Raw genomic sequence first — 26,182 nt, 5'->3', positions numbered from 1 at the left:
ATTCAAACTGTTTTAGAAGCTTTAGAGTGTTTTCTATTCAATAATTATTATTATGTGCATATATTAGCAATTTTGGACAGATTTATTTTCAGTTTACTATGGGCACGCAATTCATCCAAAGGGGGCAGTATTGTCCCGAGCCTTAACAGGTTTTAAGTTTGCTGACGACACAACAGTGTTAGGCCTGATACCGACAACGATGAGACTGCCTATAGGGAGGAGGTCAGAGAACTGGCAGTGTGGTGCCAGGACAACAACCTCTCCCTCAATGTGAGCAAGACAAAGGAGCTGATCGTGGACTACAGGAAAAGGTGGGCCTTACAGGCCCCCATTAACATCAACGGGGCTGTAGTGGAGTGGGTCGAGAGTTTCAAGTTCCTTGGTGTCCACATCACCAACTAACTATCATGGTCCAAACATACCAAGATAGTCGTGAATTGGGCACGACAAAAGCTTTTCCCCCTCAGGAGACTGAAAATATTTGGCATGGGCCCCCAGATCCTCAAAATGTTCTACAGCTGCACCATCGTGAGCAGCCTGACCGGTTGCATCACCGCCTGGTATGGCAACTGCTCGGCATCTGACTGTAAGGCGCTACAGAGGGTAGTGCGAATGGCCCAGTACATCACTGGGGCCAAGCTTCCTGCCAACCAGGACCTATATAATAGGCGGTGTCTGAGGAAAGCCCATACAATTGTCAGAGACTCCAACCACCCAAGTTATAGACTGTTGTCTCTGCTACTGCACAGCAAGCGGTAGCAGTCTAGGACCAAAAGGCTCCTCAACAGCTTCTACCCCATTCCATTAGACTGCTGAACAATTCATAGAACTCACCACTGGACAATTTACATTGACCCCCCCCCCGCCTTCTTGTACACTGCTGCTACTCACTGTTTGTTTGTAACCCATGCATAGTCACTTGCACCCACCTACATGTACAGATGACCTCAACTAGCCTGTACCCCTGCACACTGACTCGGTTTTGGTGCCCCCTGTATATACAGTTGATGTCGGAAGTTTACATAAACTTAGGTTGGATTCATTAAAACTAATTTTTCTACCACTCCACAAATTTCTTGTTAACACACTATAGTTTTGGCAAGTCGGTTAGGACATCTCCTTTGTGCATGACACAAGTCATGTTTCCAACAATTGTTTACAGACAGATTATTTCACTGTATCACAATTCCAGTGGGTGTGAAGTTTACATACACTAAGTTGACTGTGCCTTTAAACGGCTTGGAAAATTCCAGAAAATAATGGCAAGGCTTTAGAAGCTTCTGATAGGCTAATTAAAATAATTTGAGTAAATTGGAGGTGTACCTGTGGATGTATTTCAAGGTCTACCTTCAAACTCAGTGCCTCTTTGCTTGACATCATGGGAAAATCAAAACAAATTAGCCAAGACCTTGTAGACCTCCACAAGTCTGATTCATCTCTGGGAGCAATTTCCAAATGCCTGAAGGTACCACATTCATCTGTACAAACAATAGTACTCAGGTATAAACACCATGGGACCACGCTGCCATCATACTGCTCTGGAAGGAGATGCATTCTGTCTCCTAGAGATGAACGTACTTTGGTGCGAAAAGTGCAAATCAATCACAGAATAACAGCAAAGGACCTTGTGAAGATGCTGGAGGAAACAGATACAAAATTATCTTTATCCACAGTAAAACGAGTCCTATATCAACATAACCTGAAAGGCCACTCAGCAAGGAAGAAACAGTCCAACCAACTGCTCCAAAACTGCCATAGAAAAGCCAGACTACGGTTTGCAACTGCACATGGGGACAAAGACCCCACTGCGTAATTTTGGAGCCAAATGCCAAATGAAAGTTCATCAATTCCTCTGGTCTGATGAAACAAAAATAGAGTTGTTTGGCCATAATGACCATCGTTGTGTTTGGAGGAAATGGGGGGGAGTCTTGCAAGCTGAAGAACAACCTCCCAACCGTGAAGCACGGGGGTAGCAGCATCATGTTGTGGGGGTGCTTTGCTGCAGGAGGGACTGGTGCACTTCACAAAATAGATGGTATCAGATCCTCATCCAAGGCCTGGTGGTAAAGCATGAGGCAGGACAATTACAGTGCCTTGCGAAAGTATTCGGGGAAACAGCAGCCCCCTTTTTCTGAACTTTGTGACCTTTTGCCAAGGAGGAACATTTGACCAAACAGGCTTCAAACATAAAGATAAAAAACTCTGTATTTTTTTGTGAAGAATCAACAACAAGTGGGACACAATCATGAAGTGGAATGACATTTATTGGATATTTCAAACTTTTTTAACAAATCAAAAACTGAAAAATTGGGCGTGCAAAATTATTCAGCCCCCAAAAAGGTAAATCCACAAGGTAAGTTAATACTTTGTAGCGCCACCTTTTGCTGCGATTACAGCTGTAAGTCGAACAACCCTTGGGGTATGTCTCTATCAGTTTTGCACATCGAGAGACTGAATTTTTTCCCCATTCCTCCTTGCAAAACAGCTCGAGCTCAGTGAGGTTCGATGGAGAGCATTTGTGAACAGCAGTTTTCAGTTCTTTCCACAGATTCTCGATTGGATTCAGGTCTGGACTTTGACTTGGCCATTCTAACACCTGGATATGTTTATTTTTGAACCATTCCATTGTAGATTTTGCTTTATGATTTGGATCATTGTCTTGTTGGAAGACAAATCTCCGTCCCAGTCTCAGGTCTTTTGCAGACTCCATCAGGTTTTCTTCCAGAATGGTCCTGTATTTGGCTCCATCCATCTTCCCATCAATTTTAACCATCTTCCCTGTCCCTGCTGAAGAAAATCAGGCCCAAACCATGAGGCTGCCACCACCATGTTTGACAGTGGGGATGGGTGATGAGCTGTGTTGTTTTTTACGCCAAACATAACATTTTGCATTGTTGCCAAAAAGTTCAATTTTGGTTTCATCTGACCAGAGCACCTTCTTCCACATGTTTGGTGTGTCTCCCAGGTGGCTTGTGGCAAACTTTAAACAACACTTTTTATGGATATCTTTAAGAAATGGCTTTCTTCTTGCCACTCTTCCATAAAGGCCAGATTTGTGCAATATACGACTGATTGTTGTCCTATGAACAGAGTCTCCCACCTCAGCTGTAGATCTCTGCAGTTCATCCAGAGTGATCATGGGCCTCTTGGCTGCATCTCTGATCAGTCTTCTCCTCGTATGAGCTGAAAGTTTAGAGGGACGGCCAGGTCTTGGTAGATTTGCAGTGGTCTGATACTCCTTCCATTTCAATATTTTCGCTTGCACAGTGCTCCTTGGGATGTTTAAAGCTTGGGAAATCTTTTTGTATCCAAATCCGGCTTTAAACTTCTTCACAGCAGTATCTCGGACCTGCCTGGTGTGTTCCTTGTTCTTCATGATGCTCTCTTCACTTTTAACGGACCTCTGAGACTATCACAGTGCAGGTTCATTTATACAGAGACTTGATTACACACAGGTGGATTGTATTTATCATCATTAGTCATTTAGGTCAACATTGGATCATTCAGAGATCCTCACTGAACTTCTGGAGAGAGTTTGCTGCACTGAAAGTAAAGGGGCTGAATAATTTTGCATGCCCAATTCTTCAGTTTTTGATTTGTTAAAACAGTTTGAAGTATCCAATAAATGTCGTTCCACTTCATGATTGTGTCCCACTTGTTGTTGATTCTTCACAAAAAAATACAGTTTTATATCTTTATGTTTGAAGCCTGAAATGTGGCAAAAGGTCGCAAAGTTCAAGGGGGCCGAATACTTTCACAAGGCACTGTATGTGGATATATTGAAGCAACATCTCGAGACAATTTGTAAGTCGCTCTGGATAAGAGCGTCTGCTAAATGACTTAAATGTAAATGTTAAATGTAAATCATTCAGGAAGTTAAAGCTTGGTCGCAAATGGGTCTTCCAAATGGACAATGACTCCAAGTATATTTCTAAAGTTGTGACAAAATGGCTTAAGGGCAACAATGTCAAGGTATTGGAGTGGCCATCACAAAGCCCTGACCTCAATCCTATAGAAAATGTGTGGACAAAACTGAAAAAGTGTGTGCGAGCAAGGAGTCCAACAAACCTGACTCAGTTACACTTGGTCTGTCAGGAGGAATGGGCCAAAATTCACCCAACTTATTGTGGGAAGCTTGTAGAAGGCTACCTTAAACATTTGACCCAAGTCGTTCCTGCTCTCAGTCTCTCTGTGTTTTGACTGTCTGACCCGCCATTTTCTTGGCCCCTGTATTTTTTCCCTTTCTGTGAGATCCTCCACTCCCTTTCTATTTTGACTCTCTAAATCCTTTAAGTAAGTCTAGTGTTTATGTTTTAGGCAGCTCTGTGGTGTGGATCAGCATCCCTGCACTGTCCGTGGAGTTTGCTTTTCAGCAGCACCTAATTTCGCTATATCTATCAAAAGGATAGCCATATTATGTGATTACAAAATTGAAACAATAATAAAATGATGTCTTTTTCATTCTCGCTCTGTCAAGTTGGTTGTTGTACTTTGCTAGACAGCCATTTTGAAGTCTTGCCACAGATTTTCAACCTGATGTAAGTCAAAACTGTAACTAAGCCATTCAATGTCGTTTTGGTAATCATCTCCAGTGTATATTTGCTTTGTGTTTTAGGTCATTGTTTTGCTGAAGGGTAAATTTGTCTACCAGTGTCTGTTGGAAAGCAGACTGAACCAGGTTTTCCTCTAGGATTTTACCTGTGCTTAGCTCTTTTCTGTTTATTTTGATCCTATAAAACTCCTGAGGCCTTGCCAATTACAAGCATACCCATATCATAATGCAGCCACCACCATGCTAGAAAGTAATATGAAGAGTGGTACTCAGTGATGTGTTCTGTTGGATATGCCCTGTTCTGTTGGATATTGCTGTCCCCAGTCCACCTGGCCGTGCTGCTGCTCCAGTTTCAACTGTTCTGCCTTATTATTATTGGGCCATGCTGGTCATTTATGAACATTTGAACATCTTGGCCATGTTCTGTTATAATCTCCACCCGGCACAGCCAGAAGAGAACTGGCCACCCCACATAGCCTGGTTCCTCTCTAGGTTTCTTCCTAGGTTTTGGCCTTTCTAGGGAGTTTTTCCTAGCCACCGTGCTTCTACACCTGCATTGCTTGCTGTTTGGGGTTTAGGCTGGGTTTCTGTACAGCACTTTGAGATATCAGCTGATGTACGAAGGGCTATATAAATACATTTAATTTGATTTGATGTACCCCAAACGCATTGCTTTGTATTCAGGTGATAAAGTACATTTCTTTGCCACATTTTTTGCAGTGTTACTTTAGTGGCTTATTGCGAACAGGATGCATGTTTTGGAATATTTTTATTCTGTACAGGCTTCGTCCTTTTCAATCTGTCATTTAGGTTAGTATTGTGGAGTAACTACAAGGTTGTTGATCCATCCTCAGTTTTCTCTCACAATCATTAAACTCTTTAACCTCTAGCGTCGAGCAATCACGTATCCGGGAGCGTAATCATAGCCTCAAGCTCATTAGCATAATGCAACGTTAACTATTCATGAAAATCGCAAATGAAATTAAAGAAATATATTCACTCACAAGCTTAGCCTTTTGTTAACAACACTGTCGTCTCAGATTTTCAAAATATGCTTTTCAACCATCGCTACACAAGCATTTGAGTAAGAGGTATTGATGGCTAGCATAGCATTAAGCCTAGCATCCAGCAGGCAACATTTTCACAAAAACAAGAAGAGCATTCAAATAAAATCATTTACCTTTGAAGAACTTCGGATGTTTTCAATGAGGAGACTCTCAGTTAGATAGCAAATGTTCAGATTTTCCAAAAATATTATTTGTGTAGGAGAAATCGCTCCGTTTTGTTCATCACGTTTGGCTAAGAAAAAAAAACAAATTCAGTCATTACAACGCCAAACTTTTTTCCAAATTAACTCCATAATATCGACAGAAACATGGCAAATGTTGTTTAGAATCAATCCTCAAGGTGTTTTTCACATATCTATTCGATGATAAATAATTTGTGGCAGTTGCCTTTCTCCTCTGAACCGAATGGAAAAGTGGACGCAGCTGGAGATTGCGAAAATAATTTCGACGGAGGACACCAAGCGGACACCTGGTAAATGTAGTCTCTTATGGTCAATCTTCCAATGATATGCCTACAAATACGTCACAATGCTGCAGACACCTTGGGGAAACGACAGAAAGTGTAGGCTCATTCCTTGCGCATTCACAGCCATATAAGGAGACATTGGAACACAGAGCATTCAAAATCTGGGGCATTTCCTGTATGAAATTTCATCTTGGTTTCGCCTGTAGCATTAGTTCTGGGGCACTCACAGACAATATCTTTGCAGTTTTGGAAACGTCAGTGTTTTCTTTCCAAAGCTGTCAATTATATGCATAGTCGAGCATCTTTTCGTGACAAAATATCTTGTTTAAAAGGGGAACGTTTTTTTTATCCAAAAATTAAAAGAGCGCCCCCTATATCGAAGAAGTTAACTGTTTTAAAGTCACCGTTGGCCTTGTTGTGAAATCCCTGAGCGGTTTCCTTCCTCTCTGGCAACAGGGTTAGGAAGGACAACTGTATCTTTGTAGTGATTGAGTCTATTGATACACCATCCAAAGTGTGATTAATAACTTCACCATGTTCAAAGGGATATTCAATGTCTGCTTTTTTTTATCCATCTACCAATAGGTGCCCTTCTTTGCGATGCATTGGAAAACCTCCCTGGTCTTTGTGGTTGAATCTGTGTTTGAAATGACCTGCTCGACTGAAGGACCTTACAGATAATTGTATGTGTGGGGTACGGAGATGAAGTAGTTATTCAAAAATCATGTTAAACCGTATTATTGCACACAGAGTCCATGGAACTTATGTGACTTTACTCCTGAAATTTAGGCTTGCCATAACAAAGAGGCTGAATACTTAATGGCTCAAAATATTTCAGCTTTTCATTTTTTATAAATTTAAAAAAAAATGTCTACAAACACAATTCCACAATTCCACTTTGACATTATGGTGTATTGTGTGTAGACCAGTGACACAAAATTGATATTTAGTGTGGAAAAAGTCGAGGGGTGTGAATACTTTCTGAAGGCACTGTATGTACACATATACTACAGATACAGCCTTATTCTAAAATGGATTAAATAAATTGTTTTCCACATCAATCTGCACACAATACCCCATAATACTCCAATTTGTAAGTCGCTCTGGATAAGAGCGTCTGCTAAATGACTTAAATGTAAATGATAATGACGAAGTGAAACCGGGTTTTTCGAAATGTGTGCAAATGTATTAAAATTGAAAACAGAAATGCCTTGTTTACATAAGTATTCAGACCCTTTGCTATGCGACTTGAAATTGCGCTCATGTGCATCCTGTTTCCATTCTTCATCCTTGAGATGATTCTACATCTTGATTGGAGTCCACCTGTGGTAAATTCAATTGATTGGACATGATTTGAGAAGACACACACCTGTTTATATAAGGTCCCACAGTTGACAGTGCATGTCAGAGAAAAAAACAAGCCTTGAGGTTAAAGGAATTGTCCGTAGAGCTCCGAAACAGGATTGTGTCTGCGGAAGGGTTACAAAAAATATCTGCAGCATTTAAGGTCCCCAAGAACACAGTGGCCTCCATCATTCTTAAAGGGAAGAAGTTTGGAACCACCAAGACTTCCTAGAGCTGGCCGCCCAGCCAAACTGAGCAATCGGGGGAGAAGGTCTTTGGTCAGGGAGGTGACCAAGAACCCGATGGCCACTCTGACAGAACCTTCCAGAAGGACAACCATCTCTGCAGCACTCCACCAATCAGGCCTTTTATGGTAGAGTGGCAGACAGAAGCCACTCCTCAGTAAAAGGCACATGACAACCCGCTTGGAGTTTTCCAAAAGCCACCTCTGATGAAACTATGATTGAACCCTTGGGCCTCAATGCCAAGCATTACGTCTGGAGGAAAAAGTTTTTTTTTTGGTACTTTATAACGCTTTTCGCCACAATTTTGTGATATCCAATTGGTAGTTAGTCATGTCCCACCGCTGCAACTCCTGTACGACCTTGGGAGAGGTGAAGGTCGAGAGCCATGCATCCTCTGAAACACGATCCAGCCAAGCCGCACTGCTTCTTGACACAATGCTCGCTTAACCCGGAAGCCACGTTCACAGCCGGCTGCAACACAGCCCGGGGTTGATCCCGGATCTGTAGTGACGCCTCTAGCACTGCGATGCAGTGCCTTAGACTGCTTGCGCCACTCAGGAGGCCATCTGGAGGTGGTGGCAGCATCATACTGTGGGGATGTTTTTCAGCGGCACGGACTGGGAGACTAGTCAGGATCGAGGGAAAGATTTTAAAAAAGTACAAAGAGTTCCTTGATGAAAACCTGCTCAAGACTTCAGACTGGGGGCGAAGGTTCACCTTCCAATAGGATAACAATCCTAAGCACACAGCCAAGACAACACAGGAGTGGCTTCGGGACAGGTCTCTGAATATCCTTCTGTGGTCCAGCCAGAGCCCGGACTTAAACCCGATCGAACATCTCTGGACAGACCTGAAAAAAGCTGTGCAGCAACGCTCCCCATCCAACCTGACAGAGCTTGCACGGATCTGGAGAAAAGAATGGGAGATACTCCCTAAACACAGGTGTGCCAAGCTTGTAGCTTGGGCAGAACTGAGAAAGACTCAAGGCTGTAATCGTTGCCAAATGTGCTTCAACAAAGTACTGAGTAAAGGGTCTGAATACTTACGTAAATGTGATTTTTGTTTTATAATTTTTTTTATAAATTAGCAAAAAAACGAGTTTTCGCTTCGTCATTATGGGGTATTGTGTGTAGATTGAGGGAATAAAAACAATTGAGTACATTTTAGAATAAGGCTGTAACGTAACAAAATGTGGAAAATGTCAAGAGGTCTGAATACTTTCTAAATGCACTCCTATGTCACAGGGTGGATGGCATTCTTTGATATGATGTATCTTCCTTGAGTCTGTACTCCATAATGTGAAATCAAACTGGAATATATTTTCACATCTCAAACCTCTGGCTCCCTGTCTCAGCTGCACGCACATAGTCTGTGTTTAAAGATCATCTCTGCTATGAGATGGGGGCCGCTAACGACAGTATGTGTGAAACCGTAGCCTAATAACAACACACACTTATCAATACCCTTTACATAACTGGCTGCTGGAAATCCTTGTTACCATAGTGACATTGTACCCCTCCAAGCCTAAAGGCCTATAGTGATGCTAGTAATGAAGTACCACCCACCCATGAATCAGGTTTACCCAGCAGCCTGATAAGAGGCATTGTCTGCTCTGTGGATGGAAGAAGGGAGGGAGGGCTGGCGGGAGCGAGTGAGTGGGTGGGTGGCAGCTCTCTCAGAGATGACTCTGTGGTACTGATGGACTGGCTGGCTGTGCTTGCAGGTGGGCTTCCAGATTAAGACGCGGGTCCAGGAGCTGGGCCATGGATGTATCTACCTGGTTCAGAAGGCTGGGGCCCTGCAGATGAGCCCCACTGACAGCTTCTCCAAGAGGGAGCTCATCGAGTGTGCCCGTGGCGTCACTGAGAAGGTAGGCTGGAAAGAAGGCTGTTACAGTGTAATTCTTAAACCTTGAGATAAACTGTGATAACTTTAAAGTCTGCAATGTTATTTACTGAATGCAAAGAAATATATATCAGTTGAAGAAAGAGTCAAGGTATGAATGTCATTCTGGTGTCAGAGAAATAGCTGAGAATAGGCTCTCAGGATTATGGTTTGATATAATGGAGCATTCTCCACTGTGCCTGAAAGCACTTATTCCCCTGGGGGAAGAACTGGGGGAGTGAATCAAGCAGACCTACAGTAGGTGTCATGAAACTGGAGTTATGTTTTCTATGTGTTGTGTTAACAACTTGTGCTCTACAGTAGCCGTGAAGATTAATATGAGTTCAGTGTTTTAGTTTATGTTCTCTTGATTGTGCTTATATAGTGAAATTAGACCAATTTGTCCCTTCTGTGACCCTAGAACTAGTAGAAGATAAATCTGGTTCTCAATGAGTCGGCATTAGAATTTCTTGTCCTTGCCCACTGCATGATTTGATTCAAGGCTCATATCAGACTTGAATAATTTGTGGCCTAATGCTTTTGAGGACTGGGGAGCTGAACCTTGCTATGCCTCATTTGAATGCGTCTCCCATGGCTTTTCGTTTGTTTGTGAGGGACCGCAGACGTCTGTCTGTCTGGACTGGGAGGGAGAGTGTGTGTGATGCAGCGTCGGATTCATTGTTTTAACGTGTTTGTGCAGCACAGCAGCAGGCTCAAGGCTAATGCACGGTTCCCCCTCTCTCTCCTTCTGCTAGCTCCCTAACAGCTCCCTGCTCAGTCCAGCTCTCTCAGATTGCCTCACAGTCGGTCCTCCCATTACCTTGATTCACATCTTGAATTGAATGCAAATGGGAAGCTTTAATCAAATGAGGATTCTACCAACATGTTAATTGGTGATGGTGGATCGTGCACTGTAAGCCGTGGATCCTGAGCGGTGGTTGTCATTCACAGATAATAGCAGATATTATGCCTAAACTCCTTCGTTTTCTCTTAACATAATAAGGTCAGAGGGTAGGATTAATTTATGATCATGCTGTGTGTTTGAATGTTTTTGAGACCGACCTGGAGGTGCTGTTATTAATCCTGTGTTGTCTGTCTGTCTGTCTGTCTGTCTAGGTTTCCATGGTGCTGTCTGCACTGCAGGCAGGTAACAAAGGCACTCAGGCCTGCATCACAGCAGCCAGCACTGTTTCTGGCATCATCGCTGACCTGGACACCACCATCATGTTCGCCTCGGCCGGAACACTCAACCCTGAGAACGAAGAGTCGTTCGCAGACCACAGGTGAGACCAGACCAGGACAGAGTAGTGAAGTGAACACTGTTCAGTTGAGGAGATGACCTTGGGAGAAACGTATTAAGTCCACAGAAACCACAGGTCAAATATGGGTCAGTGAAGGAATAGAATAGAATGCATGGACTTTGACCTCATACAAGATGGCTTTCTTTTGAGAAAAATGAATATTTCTTCACATAAATTGCAGCTTCTGTATGACTATAGAGTATTCATTTCAATAAATCTTTATTGTTCCCAATGGGTATTTGACAAGATTTTGTGTGGTGTTCTTCAGGGAGAGCATCCTGAAGACAGCCAAGGCTCTGGTGGAGGACACTAAGCGGCTGGTGTCTGGGGCAGCATCCAGTCAGGACAGATTGGCCCAGGCCGCCCAGTCCTCAGCCAACACCATCACCATGCTCACTGATGTGGTCAAACTGGGGGCCACCAGCATGGGCTCTGACGACCCAGAGACTCAGGTAATACACTGACCACACCCTGTTGGATTGAAAGGACAACACATAAATGTAACACTACAACAATCTTCAGACACTAAACAATTTTTTTGAATAAATATTTACACATATTTATATCACATACCAAATAGTCCAATCATAATTTAACCTGTATGCCCATGTATTATATAAAGGTAATCCTGACAGACCCGCACTGTTCTGATATTCTTTTGTCATTCTGTCTAGCCATTCTGTAACCGAGCCCTCTTATATACATTTCCTCCTGCTGTAACTCTCCCCTTCACTTTGTTAAAAGTATCATAGTTCCAAGAAGAAGTGATAAGGCCAGGCTTGGTTAAATCCTGCCCTAAGGTAGGCCTGATAAACCTGTACTTGTGCTGTATTAATGTCTCTCTCTCTCTCCTGCCCCCTCTTGTCAGGTGGTCCTCATAAATGCGGTGAGAGATGTGGCCAAGGCTCTAGCTGAGCTCATCGGTGCCACCAAGTGTGCTGCAGGCAAGCCAGCGGATGACCCATCCATGTATCAGCTGAAGAGTGCTGCCAAGGTACTGTAAGACACACACATCTTTAATGTAGAGAATATCCCACTGAATTTGTGTATTCAGCCACCCTTGTTTTGCACAAATGTAGCTCCTGTACAGGGATATGCTTATCTATAGATACAGTATCTAATACAATATGCTGTCTTATGTGTGTCGCAGCAGCAGGTTCTCAAATCATTACGTAGGATCCGGTTTCCAGCAGAATATGACACTTTCTTATCGCTGTTCGTGTGTGATGCGTGTGTGTGTGATGCGTGTGTGTGTGTGATGCGTATGTGTGTGTGATGCGTGCGTGTTTGTTTGCCACTGTCACTGAGGTGGGTATCAGGTGTGTGTGTGACTCATGCTTGTCACAGTGGGTGTGAAATCTGAGCCATCTGTGATCACACCACTGTGACTGTAGGACTGTAGAGGCTCCTTATCTCCAACACTATGGAGAGACGGCCACTGGGGCTGTACTGAAGCCTGGCCAAACCTACCTGCCCTGTCCTTTCTATTCACACTCTCCCTCCATATCCACCAACACATAGGCCAGCAGTTCAGAGACACAAAATGAACTCCTCAGTAATCTTTCTCAATTTTAATAGAGGATATCCAAGGAAACATTACACTAAACAGACTTGGGAGCATATTTCGCAGTGTGCAGAGACCTCATAGTTCGCAGGCCTTACAGCTCGAGTCCAGGTATGGGCTTTAAGTATATCTGTCCTTGGTTATAACTTGGACCAGATCAAAGGATTTATAGGTTGACTGTATAGCCAGCATCATATAACCATAACCAAAGCATTACCTCTCTAAGACACGCCCCTAATCCTTCTCACCCTTCAATCACTCTTATCCTCCAACAATTCAACCATACATATGCAACTCTGTTACATTAGGCTTATTTTCCTCTCTAGTTTTAATCTAATTAGGGCCACCCATGTAACCTGCTCAAGCTCACAGCTTGTTTTCATTCCTCCAACATATGGTGGCCTCCGAATGGGACCCTCTCTCAAACCCCTCAGTGCTCTGTTAGGTTTGAAGAAATATGTTCAGCGTTCCACGGCACAATCTGCTCCTCACAAACAAGCTGTACACTGTCTGTTTGAGGTTTTGTTGTAGGGTTCTTGCTTATAAAACAAGTTTGTCTGTGTTTCTGCTTCAAGGTTTTTGTATAGTATGTATAGTATTGTCCTTCCATACTGTTTGTGTTCTATCTACTGCGAGACCCCAGTCTGGTCTCTGGTACTGGGGGGAGATGGCGCCACCTGCTGGCCTGGCTCTGTGTTTTGTGAGTGTCATCCCCACTTCTACAGTCCCTCTCTCTCCCTGAAAGGTGATGGTGACCAATGTGACGTCACTGCTGAAGACGGTCAAGGCTGTGGAGGATGAGGCTACTCGCGGGACAAGGGCACTGGAGGCAACCATTGAGTGCATCAAACAGGAGTTGACAGTAAGACTCCTTGACAGGCTCCCCTTGCCAGGCTGGTTAAAACCAGGGAGGTGTGCCTCTATATTGAATGCCGTACCTAACCGTTAAAAACATTTTTTACTTGACTTAAACTCTGATATATTTTCAACCTTTGCTGCTCCTCTTCTCCTCTCCTCCCCAAAGCCCTGCAGTATTCTCATTGGTCTTATCAGGGATTTTGTAGCAGACACAGGGGGAAAGAGACCCTGAAATTTTCGTCCGCTTGTTTTTCTTGTGATTTACTGCTAATCCTTATCAGTGTACCCTCAGGACCACAACAGGCTTTACCTAGGTTGCAAATCCAATTCAAACACAGCCCACTTAGCTCACAATTATAGTAGCATCAATAACACTAGGACATTTGTCCACCCTACGTATTTACTCTAACAGTGGTCGTTTACACCTCGGGCTGACTGTTGACTGTTTAAGACTAACAATAAGCGCCAGGAGTATTTTCTAGTCAGGTCATAACGCCAGGAAAAACTCCTGTCCCTTAGTAATAATGCACAAACATGTGCATCAAAGTAGATCATCCTCAGTGGCTGTCAATGCAGTCACAGTTAGTCATGCTGTGTGTGCGCAGGTGTTCCAGTCCAAGGACGTCCCCGAGAAGTCGACCACGCCGGAAGAGTTTATCCGCATGACAAAGGGCATCACCACAGCAACAGCAAAGGCTGTGGCAGCGGGCAACTCTGCCCAGCAGGAGCACGTCATCGCCACAGCCAACCTGAGCCGCAAAGCCATCTCTGATATGCTGACCACCTGCAAGGTGATAATCCACCCCAACCCTGTCAAATCAGACTTCACACTGACACTACAGCACAGCATTCAGTCCCATTATGCTCCTCTGCCAGGGAAAATGTGAGATCAGGACAGCAGGGCCTAGTTCAGATGGCTGGTGTGACTCACTCATGGTTCGATGTCACTAAGCCTTGAACATTAGGCATGATGTCCTTCAGGCACATCACAATACTTTACTTCTATCAGTGAAAAGACCAGGAAAGAAGGATCAAAAAGTATTTGGAGACCTTAACAAACTGGCTCATATTGCTCTAAATAACATACAGTCTGGATCACAGGAGGTTGGTGGCACCTTAATTGGGGAGAACGGGCTTGTTGTAATGACTGGAGCGGAATCAGTGGAATGGTATTTAATACATCAAACACATGGTTTCCAGTTGTTTGATGCCATTCCTTTTTGCTCCGTTCCGACCATTTTTATGAGCCGTCCTGCCTTCAGCAGCCTTCTGTGGTCTGGGTAGTATATCCTAATGTAGTGTTTCCCAACTCCAGTTCTCGAGTACCCTCTGTGGCAGCACCGGACAACCACACATGATTCAACTCATTTGACGGCTTGAATGATTAGTTGAAATGTTGAATCAGGTGTGCTTGTCCGGAGCTACAACAAAACATTTTACTGTTGGGGGGTACTGGAGAACTGGAGTTGGGCATCACTGGACTAGTGGTCACACTATATTTTAGACATTGACTCACTGACTAGGCAGAGCCTATCATCTAGGCAAAGCATATCTATAAGCAGATCATATTACCAGGCTGAAAATATCACTTGGCATAGAAAATGTCACCTTTTCTAAGTTGTTGTTTCTTCTTCCAGCAAGCGGCCTGTCATCCAGAGGTGAGTGAGGAGGTAAGGAGCAAGGCCCTGCACTATGGGTCAGAGTGCACCACTGGATACATCGACCTGCTGGAGCAAGTACTGCTGGTGAGATGGAGAATACAATGCATCACACGGACAACACCTTATGACTCATAACCTCTCTTATCTTGGCCTGATGGCATAAGTTGCCATGAGGAAGAATGTGTCTCTGTTTGTGTCCAGGTGCTTCAGAAGCCCACGGCTGACCAGAGGCAGCAGCTGGCGGTTCACTCCAAGTGTGTTGCGGGATGTGTGACAGAGCTAATTCAGACAGCTGAGGCCATGAAGGGTGAGACCGTACACAGCGCTGCCACACACAATTGCATACATGCACACACACATTCACCTAGAGGAGCATAGTTCGACCAGACTACTGCGTTCTGCAGAAACACGACATACAATTCTGGCTATTTATTCAAACAATGTACATTTGTGTGCATGTGCGTGCGTGTGGGCTGGAAACCTATTGTAGCTGCAAATGACAGATTTATTTTATGGAACATCTACATAGGCGTACAGAGGCCCATTATCAGCAACCATCTCTCCTGGGTTTTCTAATGATCAATTAGCCTTTTATAATGATAAACCTGTATTAGCTAGCACAACATGTCATTGGACACAGGAGTGATTGTTGCTGATAATGGGCCTCTGTACGCCTATGTAGATATTCCATTTAACAAATCAGCAGTTTCCAGCTGTAATAGTTATTTACAACATTAACAATGTCTACACTGTATTTCTGATCATTTTGATTTTATTTTGATGGACAAGAAATGTGCTTTTCTTTCAAGAACAAGGACATTTCTAAGTGACCCCAAACTTTTGAATGGTGGTGTAGTTCGGGTATAATGTGTATATTTAGGTTTTATATACAGGGCAAGTTTGTAAAAGAGATCTAGGTTTCAATATGTCTTCCCTGTTAAAATAAAGGTTCAATAAAAAATAAGAATATTGTGTTTGGGTGAGAATTGGATCCCAGTGTACAGCCAAAGACCCACTGGGGTTATCCATTTCACCTCTAATGCCTCTTCTTTCCCGCTCTCTATCCTGCCTCAGATGGGGGTAAGTGAGAGATTGGGCTGTTTGGTTCCTGCAGATCACTTTTCATACAGGCACAGAGGGGAGGTAGAGAAGGGGGGAAGGGTGACTGAACAGATTTCCCCAGGGTTCAACATAATCTGCAACAACATCATTCCATCTGCTTTTCCAAGCTGTTCCCAAATAGTCCCGTTTTATGGCCACTTTAAAACCTATAAAGAGTGGCAATAATCCATTGAAAGTATATTTCTTTAAACTCTTATTTATTTAACTACTATTTAACTTTGAGGCATTAGAATCGCTATAGATAGAACATGGAGTGGAAAACCTGAAAGGTAGATCTGGTTGGCTTTGTATGTTCAGAGGTGTAATGCTCGTTATCATTGCATGTGTGGAGTTGTTTGTGTGTTGTAAATTGACTGGTGTGATGTGGATTTTGTTATGTGCGGTGGCATTTGTATAGACAGGGCATAAGTGAACTGGCTTTGTCTGAACTGAGAATGTATTTCTGTGTTGTAGGATTTGTATAATGTGGTTATGACCTCTCGTGGTGTGGTTTAGGGTCAGAATGGGTGGACCCCGAGGACCCCACTGTCATTGCAGAGACTGAGCTGCTGGGTGCGGCAGCCTCCATCGAAGCCGCAGCCAAGAAACTGGAGCAGCTGAAACCCAGAGCCAAGCCCAAGGTAGGCCTACCAGTCCACTTCTCAACCACCTCCAACACCTCTCTCCACCCCTCTCAGACCAGACCTCCAACACAGAACACACCTATCTACTCAGGAAGGCTACCTGTGCCAAAGATAACAAAGGTTCACATTGACTTTAAAGTACAGTAATTTGTTACAATCTCAGAGCTGAGATTGTGATTTGTTGGGGGGGAAATGGAAGTATTATGTGAACTGTAACCCACCTGTAAAACGATGCTGACTCAAGACAGCCTACTTGTGTGTTCTGTGAGCTTGCAGAATGTTGATGTATTTATGGCCATTAGAAGGTGTTGTCTGGGGAGCAATCTGGTGTTTTTCTAGAGATGCTGTAGAGCCGTGTTGCCAGGAGACAATTACATTACTGGGACCTGAAGCTTATGTTGGAATGAGTACACGTTTTGATGATCTGTCTGAAACCTATTGAAGGAAAGGTCATCCTCCTTGTTGAACCCATTTCCTTTGTTTAATTACAGCATTCCGTTGTTTTTAGAGTAAAATAAGAAGGGCCTTTCTCAGCCCAAGGTGTTCACCCAATTTCATGGAGTGATTTTGCACAACCCAACTTTACTGATCTTAAACTGTAACAAAACTATATCTGTGAGTACTTGCATTGTCTGAAATTTGATTACAAAAGTTGAACAGTAAGTATGTAAGGTGTGAGCTGTATACATTTGTGTGTGATGGTGTGTACATTGAACCTCCCGATACTCTTCCTCCTCCTCCTGTAGTGCTCTGTGGTGTTCTTGTTTTGTGTCATTGGTTGATCAGATCTGATCCCTCTCTCCAGCTCTCTGGTGCAGTAATAAACATGGCTGGAGAATCTCCTGTTTTCACAAGAGACCTTTTGATAGCCCTGCAGTCTCAGGTCCAGACTTCAGCAGGGCACAGTGTTTATGAGAGGGGGGTGTAGGGAGGTTTGCTTCTTTTGGATGTCAGTATCTGTCTGCCCTCTAGTGAGCTGTTAACAATGGTGCATGCCATCTTCTTCCACAAGGCAGAGAGGCAGGGCAGAGATTTTGAGGTCTTTGTTTCTATCATGAAACAATCATTCTTACCAGCTACGGTTTACGAGGTTTACTGCAGAATACCTTAGACCTCAAAATATCAAGCCCATAGTACAACTTCAGAAAGGAACATTGAATAAAACATCTAAATCAGATTGAACCATGTTTCCTCTAATGACGAGTTAGGGTCTGTGACTATTTACAACCCCTCCTATTCACCTTCTACTCCCTCCTTCCATACATTCCTCTCTGTGCCCCTTCTCTCCTCCTTCCCACCCTGTAGAAGGACCTCTCCCGCCCCAGCATGCTTCACTCTTCCTCCATTCTCTTGAGATTTTGTAGACCTGGAAACCTTCTCTGCAGGCCTCTGTCTGATATGTTTGATATATTAGGTTGTTATTCAGTCCAACTATATATCAAACATATTCCTACAGTGTCCCGCCCTGTCTCCAGCCACGTGTGCCTTGTGTGTTGGTGCTGCTGGCATGATCTGTGGTCACTGACTGATGTAGTCTACTGAGACAGGAGTGACATTATTTATTTCCCTTTTTAGAGGTGCTTCTGTATCTTGCAAAGTGTTTTGTTTGGATTTTCCAACCGCAAACAGTATTTGAAGATCCGTGGAAGCATTCCCCATTATGAAATGTGTTGGTGGATGTGATTGGCCAGTAACTCAACATGGCACCATAAAACAACCAATGGAGTTTATTGTTTTGTCTCATTGCCACAAGATATTGCCCTAAGTGCATTTCCATGGTTAAATGTGTGCTTTTGCTTTTAGCAAGCTGATGAGACGCTGGACTTTGAGGAGCAGATCCTGGAGGCAGCGAAGTCCATAGCTGCAGCCACTAGTGCTCTGGTGAAGTCTGCTTCTGCAGCTCAGAGAGAGCTGGTGGCGCAGGGCAAGGTCAGTTACAACTGTTTCAGAATCATAAATGTCTGAATGTCACATCAGCAACAAAAAACACAAGTCTGTGAAATGTCTCTCTCTCTGCCCTCCAGGTGGGATCCATTCTTGCCAATGCTGTGGATGATGGCCAGTGGTCACATGGTCTCATATCTGCTGTGAGTTTCCATCATTGTTTATTTTTTACATGTACTATTAAAACCGAACTTGATTGTGAAACTGTGCATGGTGAATCAATGTTTCTGTCTGAGGCTGTACCCTGATGTGTGGTTGCTATTCCCTGTAGGCGAGGATGGTGGCGGCAGCGACCAGTAACCTATGTGAGGCAGCCAATGCCTCAGTCCAGGGCCACGCCAGTGAGGAGAAGCTCATCTCCTCAGCCAAGCAAGTGGCAGCCTCCACAGCCCAGCTCCTAGTGGCCTGCAAGGTCAAAGCTCAACCGGACTCTGAGGCCATGAGGAGACTACAGGTATAACCCTACTAAAAACAACACAACCCACTGGGTTCCACTGCTATTTCCCTGACTTCGCCTCCACACAATATGATGGCATTAACCATGGGTTCTGTATCCCTAAGGCTGCTGGGAATGCGGTCAAGCGGGCATCAGACAACCTGGTGAAGGCGGCTCAGAAAGCAGCCTTTGACAAAGCTGATGACCACAGTGTGGTGGTCAAGACCAGGTTCGTGGGTGGCATTGCTCAGGTGAGATTTTAGAGTTTATATTCTGAATACCCTGTAGGTGACACATTGAATTGTCACTTCAATTTTACTTTGTGGATTTTCCACCTCTACCTTTTCAACTGTTCCCAGCTTTGCTGCCTTCACATGCAAATGTTTCCTCTCTAACTAAATGGTTTTGAAATTGAGGTAGGCCACTACAGTATGACTGAATAAAACAACAGCTGCGATTCAAATGTGGTTTCGCATGCATCCACAGCTGCCTGAACATCAAGTCCCTTGAAAAGTTTTCACATTCTTGTGGTTATCCACTCACTTTTCATCCATGGCCATATGTAATTGAAGAGTGGATGTCTACTTCTTAGCCTAGGGCTCCCTTCTACCTAGGAAGCTTTGTTTTCAACTGAGGAAGGTGATTGAGTGTCTTCCAGAAATCACGTTGTGCGTGCATTTGTGCATATATGTGTGCCTGAGTGTCTTTGCGTACATGGGTGTGTATAACACTGAAGGGCTTCTAGCCAGCACCCTCCAGAGACACTTTCCCAAAGCGCGTCTCTCTCAAGTGGGCTAGTCATAACCCACCCGCTGCCATCTCCCAAATCCACAACAGCTCCTTGCTTAAGAAAATAAATAGATACTTACTGCATACTTAAATTTAAGGCATTCCACCAGTTACCACAGTTATGTTAATTCTAGGTTTTCTATAACCCGCTTTGAAGAAACCTACTGTGAAATGGAGTATGAGCAGTATTCCAAATGTTCTGAAGAAAATATTTCCTTTGTAGAACTCAATCAAGTCCATATGTACACTAAAGGGGCTCAAGGAAATGGTTTGACAATTTTATTACCTGTTGGGTTTGAGTGTTACAGGACAGATTGAAGATGAGCAGACTAAAGCATGTATTTAATATTTAACCCTTCCCTCAGATCATTGCAGCCCAGGAGGAGATGCTGAGGAAGGAGAGAGAGCTGGAGGAGGCCAGGAAGAAGCTGGCTCAGATCAGACAGCAGCAGTACAAGTTCCTGCCCACTGAACTGAGGGAGGATGAGAGATGATTGGTCCGGAGGAAAGTTGATGGACATCAGATTGGAACCTATTGTTACACAGAGATGTAGCTGACACCTGTGATTGGCTGTTTCTCTCTCACTTACGGGTGGAGTGTATAACGTACTTGGGCCAGGCCTGTTTTATGAGAGGAACTAGTGCCTGTGTTCAGATGTGTGTGTGGATGTGTGTGTGTTTCACAGAGGTTGATATTCACAGTATGACTTATAAGGATCAGCTGGCTACAGCTGTACTGTATTAGCGGGGTTAGGACCTGCAATCTGAAGATTGAGACGGATTATCTTACTGATTTTATGGTAGGGTACATGAATAAGGACATCAAAGTTAAATGAACATTATTGGACCCAATAATGGCAAATATTATTAATACTTTCAGCTTTCATGGATACATCTCTAAATCTGTTGAAGGTAGTTTAAAACATGTAAAATAAAAATGGGTATCTCACTCCAACTGGCACAGCTGACATAGGGATCTATAGCTTAAGTTCCTCAGACAGCATTCTAAGTGTTGGTCAAAGTATTGCTGTACTCCAATGCTTCATTTCATCATTGGCCTGCATGCACCATTATAACTAATACACATCAATAAAGCTACTAACCAATAGTGTAGCTTATAATTGAGCATTTGTAATATGTTAGTATATGAATGTGAGCTTTGGATTTGCTGTTGAATAGGTAAATGTTTGAATTTTATATACTGTATTTAATGTGATAGAACTTCATCTTCACACTAAAATCATAGTGTCAGTGGGTCTGGTCTGAGTGGATAGTAAAGCCAACAGCAGATGCTAGTACATCTTACAGCATCATAATACCTTTTACAGTAATAATTCTCCAAGTAATAATTATCAATGGTGTGTGAGTAAGGTGATCACTGCCTCCTTCCTTTGGACATTCAGCTGTCACTCATATTTAAGGAGCATAATGCAGTCACATACAGGGGGTCATTAAGGGGCTAAATCTTGGTCTATGTGCGATCCTATCTGTAATGCTTGTCAGACTAGTATTCTCTCCCCCCACCCCTCACACTCTTTCTGGGCTGCCTGCTGCCTGCACGAGGAGGCTCAGTTTACATTCTTTGTCATGTTTGTTCTCTCTTGTCTCTGTTTTAATTCCAGTCTAATTGACAGTAGCCAGAGTTGGTAGTTCCACCATACACACGCAACAGCAAAGCTATGCTCCGTTTGGCCATGCCCTTTCCAGCTGATGGTGTTTATACTTATTACAGATTCCATTGAATTTGGAAGATGAGCTTCTTGTGTTCATGTTCTTATTGTTACTCTCGGCTATAATCATAGCAATACATTAACACTCAATATACTATATCAGATTGATGAGAGTGCAGCACTGATTGGAATTGTATATGCAGCTGTGTATGGTGTTTTTACTCTTAAACAGCACTGAGATGGCTGGTATAACCTTATGCACTGAGCAGCGCAAGCAATGCCTTCCATGTTCAACCATTCAGGATTACTACTAATGCTCTTGTCAAATGTAACACGTGATGAAACTATATACAGTCCAGTCCTGACTAGGAAACTAGTTAATTTATGTTATTACAGTATTGGTGTAGTATAAGGTCATTAGTATTGCTTCCACTCCACCACCTCAACCCCTTGTCAGTCTCTGGTCTGCATTGTGTACTAGTGCCTTAATTGATTCTGCTGTACCAACAGCTCAAGGCTGTATCTAAGCCTCATCCTTCTGGATGAGAACATGTCTCTACCAGCCTTTCCCAAACTTGGTCCTCGGACCCCAAGTGGTGCTGCTACACAGCTGATTCAAATTTTCAAAGCTTGATGATTAGTTGATTTTTTTTGAATCAGCTGTGTAATCCTAGGGTAAAAACCCAAATGTACACCCCTTGAGGTCCTGAGGACTGTGTTTGGGAAACCCTGCTAGTCCAGTCTAACCATAACTCTCTAGGTCTTCAACTACCACCTAGTCCTATGCCATAACACAATGTATTGCCTTGGCTGGTAGCCCATCTGCCTGCCGTAAACCCTGCTGGTATATAAAGTGCATCCATGGGTCGTTTAGGTTTTAGACTATATACGAAAATTAACACACCACTGCATTCCATGAGCATGTGGCAAGTTATTGAACTCTTAAAGATGGGAATTTGCTCTGCCTTGAAATTCATTCAACATACAAGTAATCCTTATAAATAGGACTAATGAACTTCCTTGTTTAATTGTTAAACCACTATAAATTAGTTTTTATTGATAAATGTAATGACTATCCTGAGATAATGTATATTGTCTAAGCAATTTGTCTATAAGCATTAATTGAAATAGGAAAAAAGACTAGCTGTTATTCAAATGTAGGTGTTGTGCTTTCTTTAACAGACTGAATTTGTTTGAAAAGTTAAAATGAACTGATACTCTATGTATAATATTTATCTGGTCACAAAGGTATTTTTTATATTCACTGAAAATAAAGAGTTTGAAACAAGCATGGCCCAGTTTGTTGCTGGTCATTCTGATTAATGTACTGTATGTATCATTCATTCTTGAACAGGAATCCTGAATTGCCTGAAAGGGAAGTCGAATTGAATAGCAAAGCAAAGACTTTATCAGCTCACCAACATTCTTTCCAGTAGAGGTCCCTGTTAGTCTTTTCATTACTGCGGTTGAGGTCACTGGGTGTTCTGAGAACTATGATGTAGTACTGGATGGCCATTACATTGCAAATGCAGTCAGCCAGACCAAATATGGTCATACAGTATATGCTTTATTCCCCCTGGTTCACTGAACAGACTGTTGTGGATACCATGCAAGGACTGGCTGCTATTTTAGATGTTTGGATGTGCTGGTGATGATGGTTGGTATTTCAATTCACTTTAATAGAATTCAAGTCTATGGAAAGGAATTGCCCATTTCTATATTATTGCTGATATTAAAAGTCCTCTGATGTTTAAGTGATGCCATGTACTGTACATTAGACTGATTCTGTTTCTAGTAGACCTGACAATGGCAGTGGGCACGTTCTCTTCAGGTGGCCATTCTTCAAGTCAGTCTGGAGCTCACGTGCCAGTCCTCACAGTGCACAGCCCTGATTCTTCCCAGGACAGGCTGTATGAAATATGGTCAGAGCAGTGTTGCCCAGCAGTACAATACACAGAGCCAACCTAATGAACGCCATATTTGGCTGTTTGAATGTTTGGGTCTCATGTGAGGCCTGACCACACGGTGGAGAGGGAAAACTCAAGCCATGTGTTCAGCAGGGAAGGGAGTGCCATTCTACCACAACACAGACCAGAGGAAGAGGAGGATGTTTGTTTGGGGAGCTTTGGCTCTGGAATTGGGCTATCAAAACCTTCAATGGGATATGACTAATGCTGTGTAGAACCCACAATCTTCAGTGTGAACGTCCTCTTATTGTCATGAACTTTGTGATTGCAGGCTGATTAGGAAACCGCTGTATTAGAACTGAAATCAAGTTACCACACTGGCCATTATTATGGAAACGCTTTCTGCCACCAGCATGAATACCTTCAAGGCTCCAACATGATTGCACCAGTGGTGTGTATTCATGGATGCCAAGGGAAGCCAGGCTTCCCAAAAAAACAAATGTATCTTTCGTCTCTGTGTTTCCTAATTTTCCTTCAATTTGTAAGAGGCTGAATGTATCTCACAGAAGAAAGCATCCGAGCGAGCAAAACAGCGATCTGCTGTCACTCTGTGTAGACCATCTATCTGATGATGTCCAAACGAGTGTGACATTGTTGCCGCCCATAGCATTGCAGGCAAGGGAAGCCGGCAAGCATTTGTCCTCCCATGATAAAAAAAATATATATAAAAAAAATTGCCAATCAGCGTTGAGCTAAATTGAGTGAGCTCAACTGTGAATGGTACTGGCGAACCAAAAAATAGTGTCTTGGGAAGCCAGCTTGGATTGTGACGTCACTACTATCAAATCCCATTGAGAGCACACATCATTGACAGAAAAACTTGAATTGTTGCATCTCATTGTGTTGTTGTCCTCCAGTAGCCACTAGCTAACTAAAATTGTCCCTTTCCTAAATTAGCCATGGATGGAGATAGGGATTTGGATTTTACTTAATTCTCCATACTGGCCAATTATAACGACAATTCTCATCCAACCATTAATTCATACATTGTTGTGCCCCTGGCCAGAGAGGATGAAAGTTCAATATTTTGCTAGTTATAGAAGGCTAACGTTGCCCACTAACAGAAGTTAGGCTAGCTAGAATGCATTTAAGCCAGGTAGCCTAGGACAACATAAGTGTGTACTGTATGACAGAGTGATAGACCGCTTCATCAACATAAAAGAAAAGAGGATGGCATTGGCATTTCTCTACGCACCGAAATCAGAACCATGGACAGGCAAATCATATTTAGCTTACGTTGATTGGACTACGTTGATTGGACTTGTTTTTGGTATCTTTTAGTTGCTACTGTATTAGAGTAAGCAGTGGTGATTTGATGAAGTTGAAATGGTGCTGGAATAGTGGAGAAAGCTCCTATTTTCTTTGCGACTTGCACTAAATCTCTGTGGTTCTAAATCAATAGCTGTTTAGTGGTCAGAAACATTAACTTTCTTGCCATGCTGTAGGCCATGTAACTGACTGTTACTGTACATGCAATATGCTTTGTGGACTTCACTGGGCAGAGGTTGCTATCCGGTTATGTGATAGAACAAAGGTGTTCTTGAATTTATTCTGCCACTGTGTCTTCTCATTGTCTCTGCCTTTAGGCCTATACACTGTATATCATGGTCACAAGGCATATGAATAAACAGGTTATAGAGCAAACAACGCAATTATCACAACACATAGGTTGTAATATGGCTTGGGGGGGGCTTGGCTTCCCCAGTGATTTTACCCACGTGCTGCTACTGGATTGCACTGCTGGTGACTGTTTGTTTCTATATTTTTTAACCCCTTTCCCTCAGGTACACACACACACACATGTCAATTTTCACTCTTTCGTACTCTCTCACTCTTCTTGAGACTTGATCAGGTCCATTCAAAAGTAAGAGTGGAAGCCTAGAGAGAAAGACATCTGTTGCTGTTATAATGTAGATGTGGAGTTCTTGTCCACTGACCCCTGTCAGTCCTGCTCACTCGTATGAAGGCAAGCTGTGCCGGGCAGTGGTTATGATGTCAGATCGGTTACATGAGGGAGTATGTCATTAATAATCAGAGAACCTCCGAAGGCCCTCTTTGGGCTCGTAGAGGCTCACGGGACATCCAGTAATCCCAGGCACCCACACCAGGGGACTGTGACCTTCCAAATGTGTTACATTAACAGTGCGGGGTGTTTTTATTAGAGGGACTGTGGCTTGTGCCGTGTCTAATCCCCACAGCATGGTAGCCATTTACTCCCTGATTTGTTCCATGCTCAAGTTCACAGAGAAGAGGCCATGTCAAGCCATGGCTAAACTGGATGACAATAGGTCAATGTTTGGATTTCATTTTTTGCAGACAGGTGATATTCATCAATGTGCAAGTAACTAGAGAGGGGTTCATACGCACTTAATCGATAAAGTATGTAGCACTTCAAATACCTTGTAAAAACAAATATCAGAATTGTGTTGGACTATTGCCTGAAGGCTTTTTGTGTTGCTGACTATGTTTAAAAGGGGTAGTTCAGCCATGTTGTATTATGTAAATTAAACTGAACTGACTCAGAAATGTCTGACAGTGTAAATGTCTGGGAGTAGATGGATCTAAATTAACGTGCTAAGGAAGGTCTTGGTAACATGTCATTCCTGATGATTGACTGGAGATGGTACCAAGTGTTGAGCAGTGCGATCCCAAAACATTTTTAATTTAGATCCATCTATTAATTAATTAA

The 26,182-nt window shown here is 43.1% G+C and overlaps 1 protein-coding gene across 3 annotated transcripts in view; it reads left to right on the top strand.

The window, feature by feature from the left end:
• The window catches only part of LOC135524388 (talin-2-like), a 152,347-nt gene extending 129,532 nt beyond the window's left edge, over nucleotides 1–22,815 (top strand). For 2 of the 3 annotated variants that reach the window (XM_064951882.1, XM_064951881.1), the window contains 14 exons: nucleotides 9,398–9,544; nucleotides 10,675–10,841; nucleotides 11,128–11,311; nucleotides 11,728–11,853; nucleotides 13,169–13,285; nucleotides 13,887–14,072; nucleotides 14,919–15,026; nucleotides 15,144–15,249; nucleotides 16,560–16,684; nucleotides 18,491–18,616; nucleotides 18,712–18,774; nucleotides 18,903–19,085; nucleotides 19,193–19,318; nucleotides 20,222–22,815. In XM_064951882.1, coding sequence (XP_064807954.1) covers nucleotides 9,398–9,544; nucleotides 10,675–10,841; nucleotides 11,128–11,311; nucleotides 11,728–11,853; nucleotides 13,169–13,285; nucleotides 13,887–14,072; nucleotides 14,919–15,026; nucleotides 15,144–15,249; nucleotides 16,560–16,684; nucleotides 18,491–18,616; nucleotides 18,712–18,774; nucleotides 18,903–19,085; nucleotides 19,193–19,318; nucleotides 20,222–20,350 — 1,893 coding nt within the window. In that variant the 3' untranslated portion in view covers nucleotides 20,351–22,815. Of the gene's footprint in view, nucleotides 1–9,397; nucleotides 9,545–10,674; nucleotides 10,842–11,127; nucleotides 11,312–11,727; nucleotides 13,286–13,886; nucleotides 14,073–14,918; nucleotides 15,027–15,143; nucleotides 15,250–16,559; nucleotides 16,685–18,490; nucleotides 18,617–18,711; nucleotides 18,775–18,902; nucleotides 19,086–19,192; nucleotides 19,319–20,221 lie in introns of those variants that run through there. The other variant, XM_064951883.1, reaches the window with a different exon arrangement.
• Nucleotides 22,816–26,182: the final 3,367 nt, after the last annotated feature.

This window comes from Oncorhynchus masou, chromosome 31 (assembly GCF_036934945.1).
Source record: "Oncorhynchus masou masou isolate Uvic2021 chromosome 31, UVic_Omas_1.1, whole genome shotgun sequence".
Classification (NCBI taxonomy): domain Eukaryota; kingdom Metazoa; phylum Chordata; class Actinopteri; order Salmoniformes; family Salmonidae; genus Oncorhynchus; species Oncorhynchus masou.
This window is presented reverse-complemented; position numbering and strand designations above follow the sequence as displayed.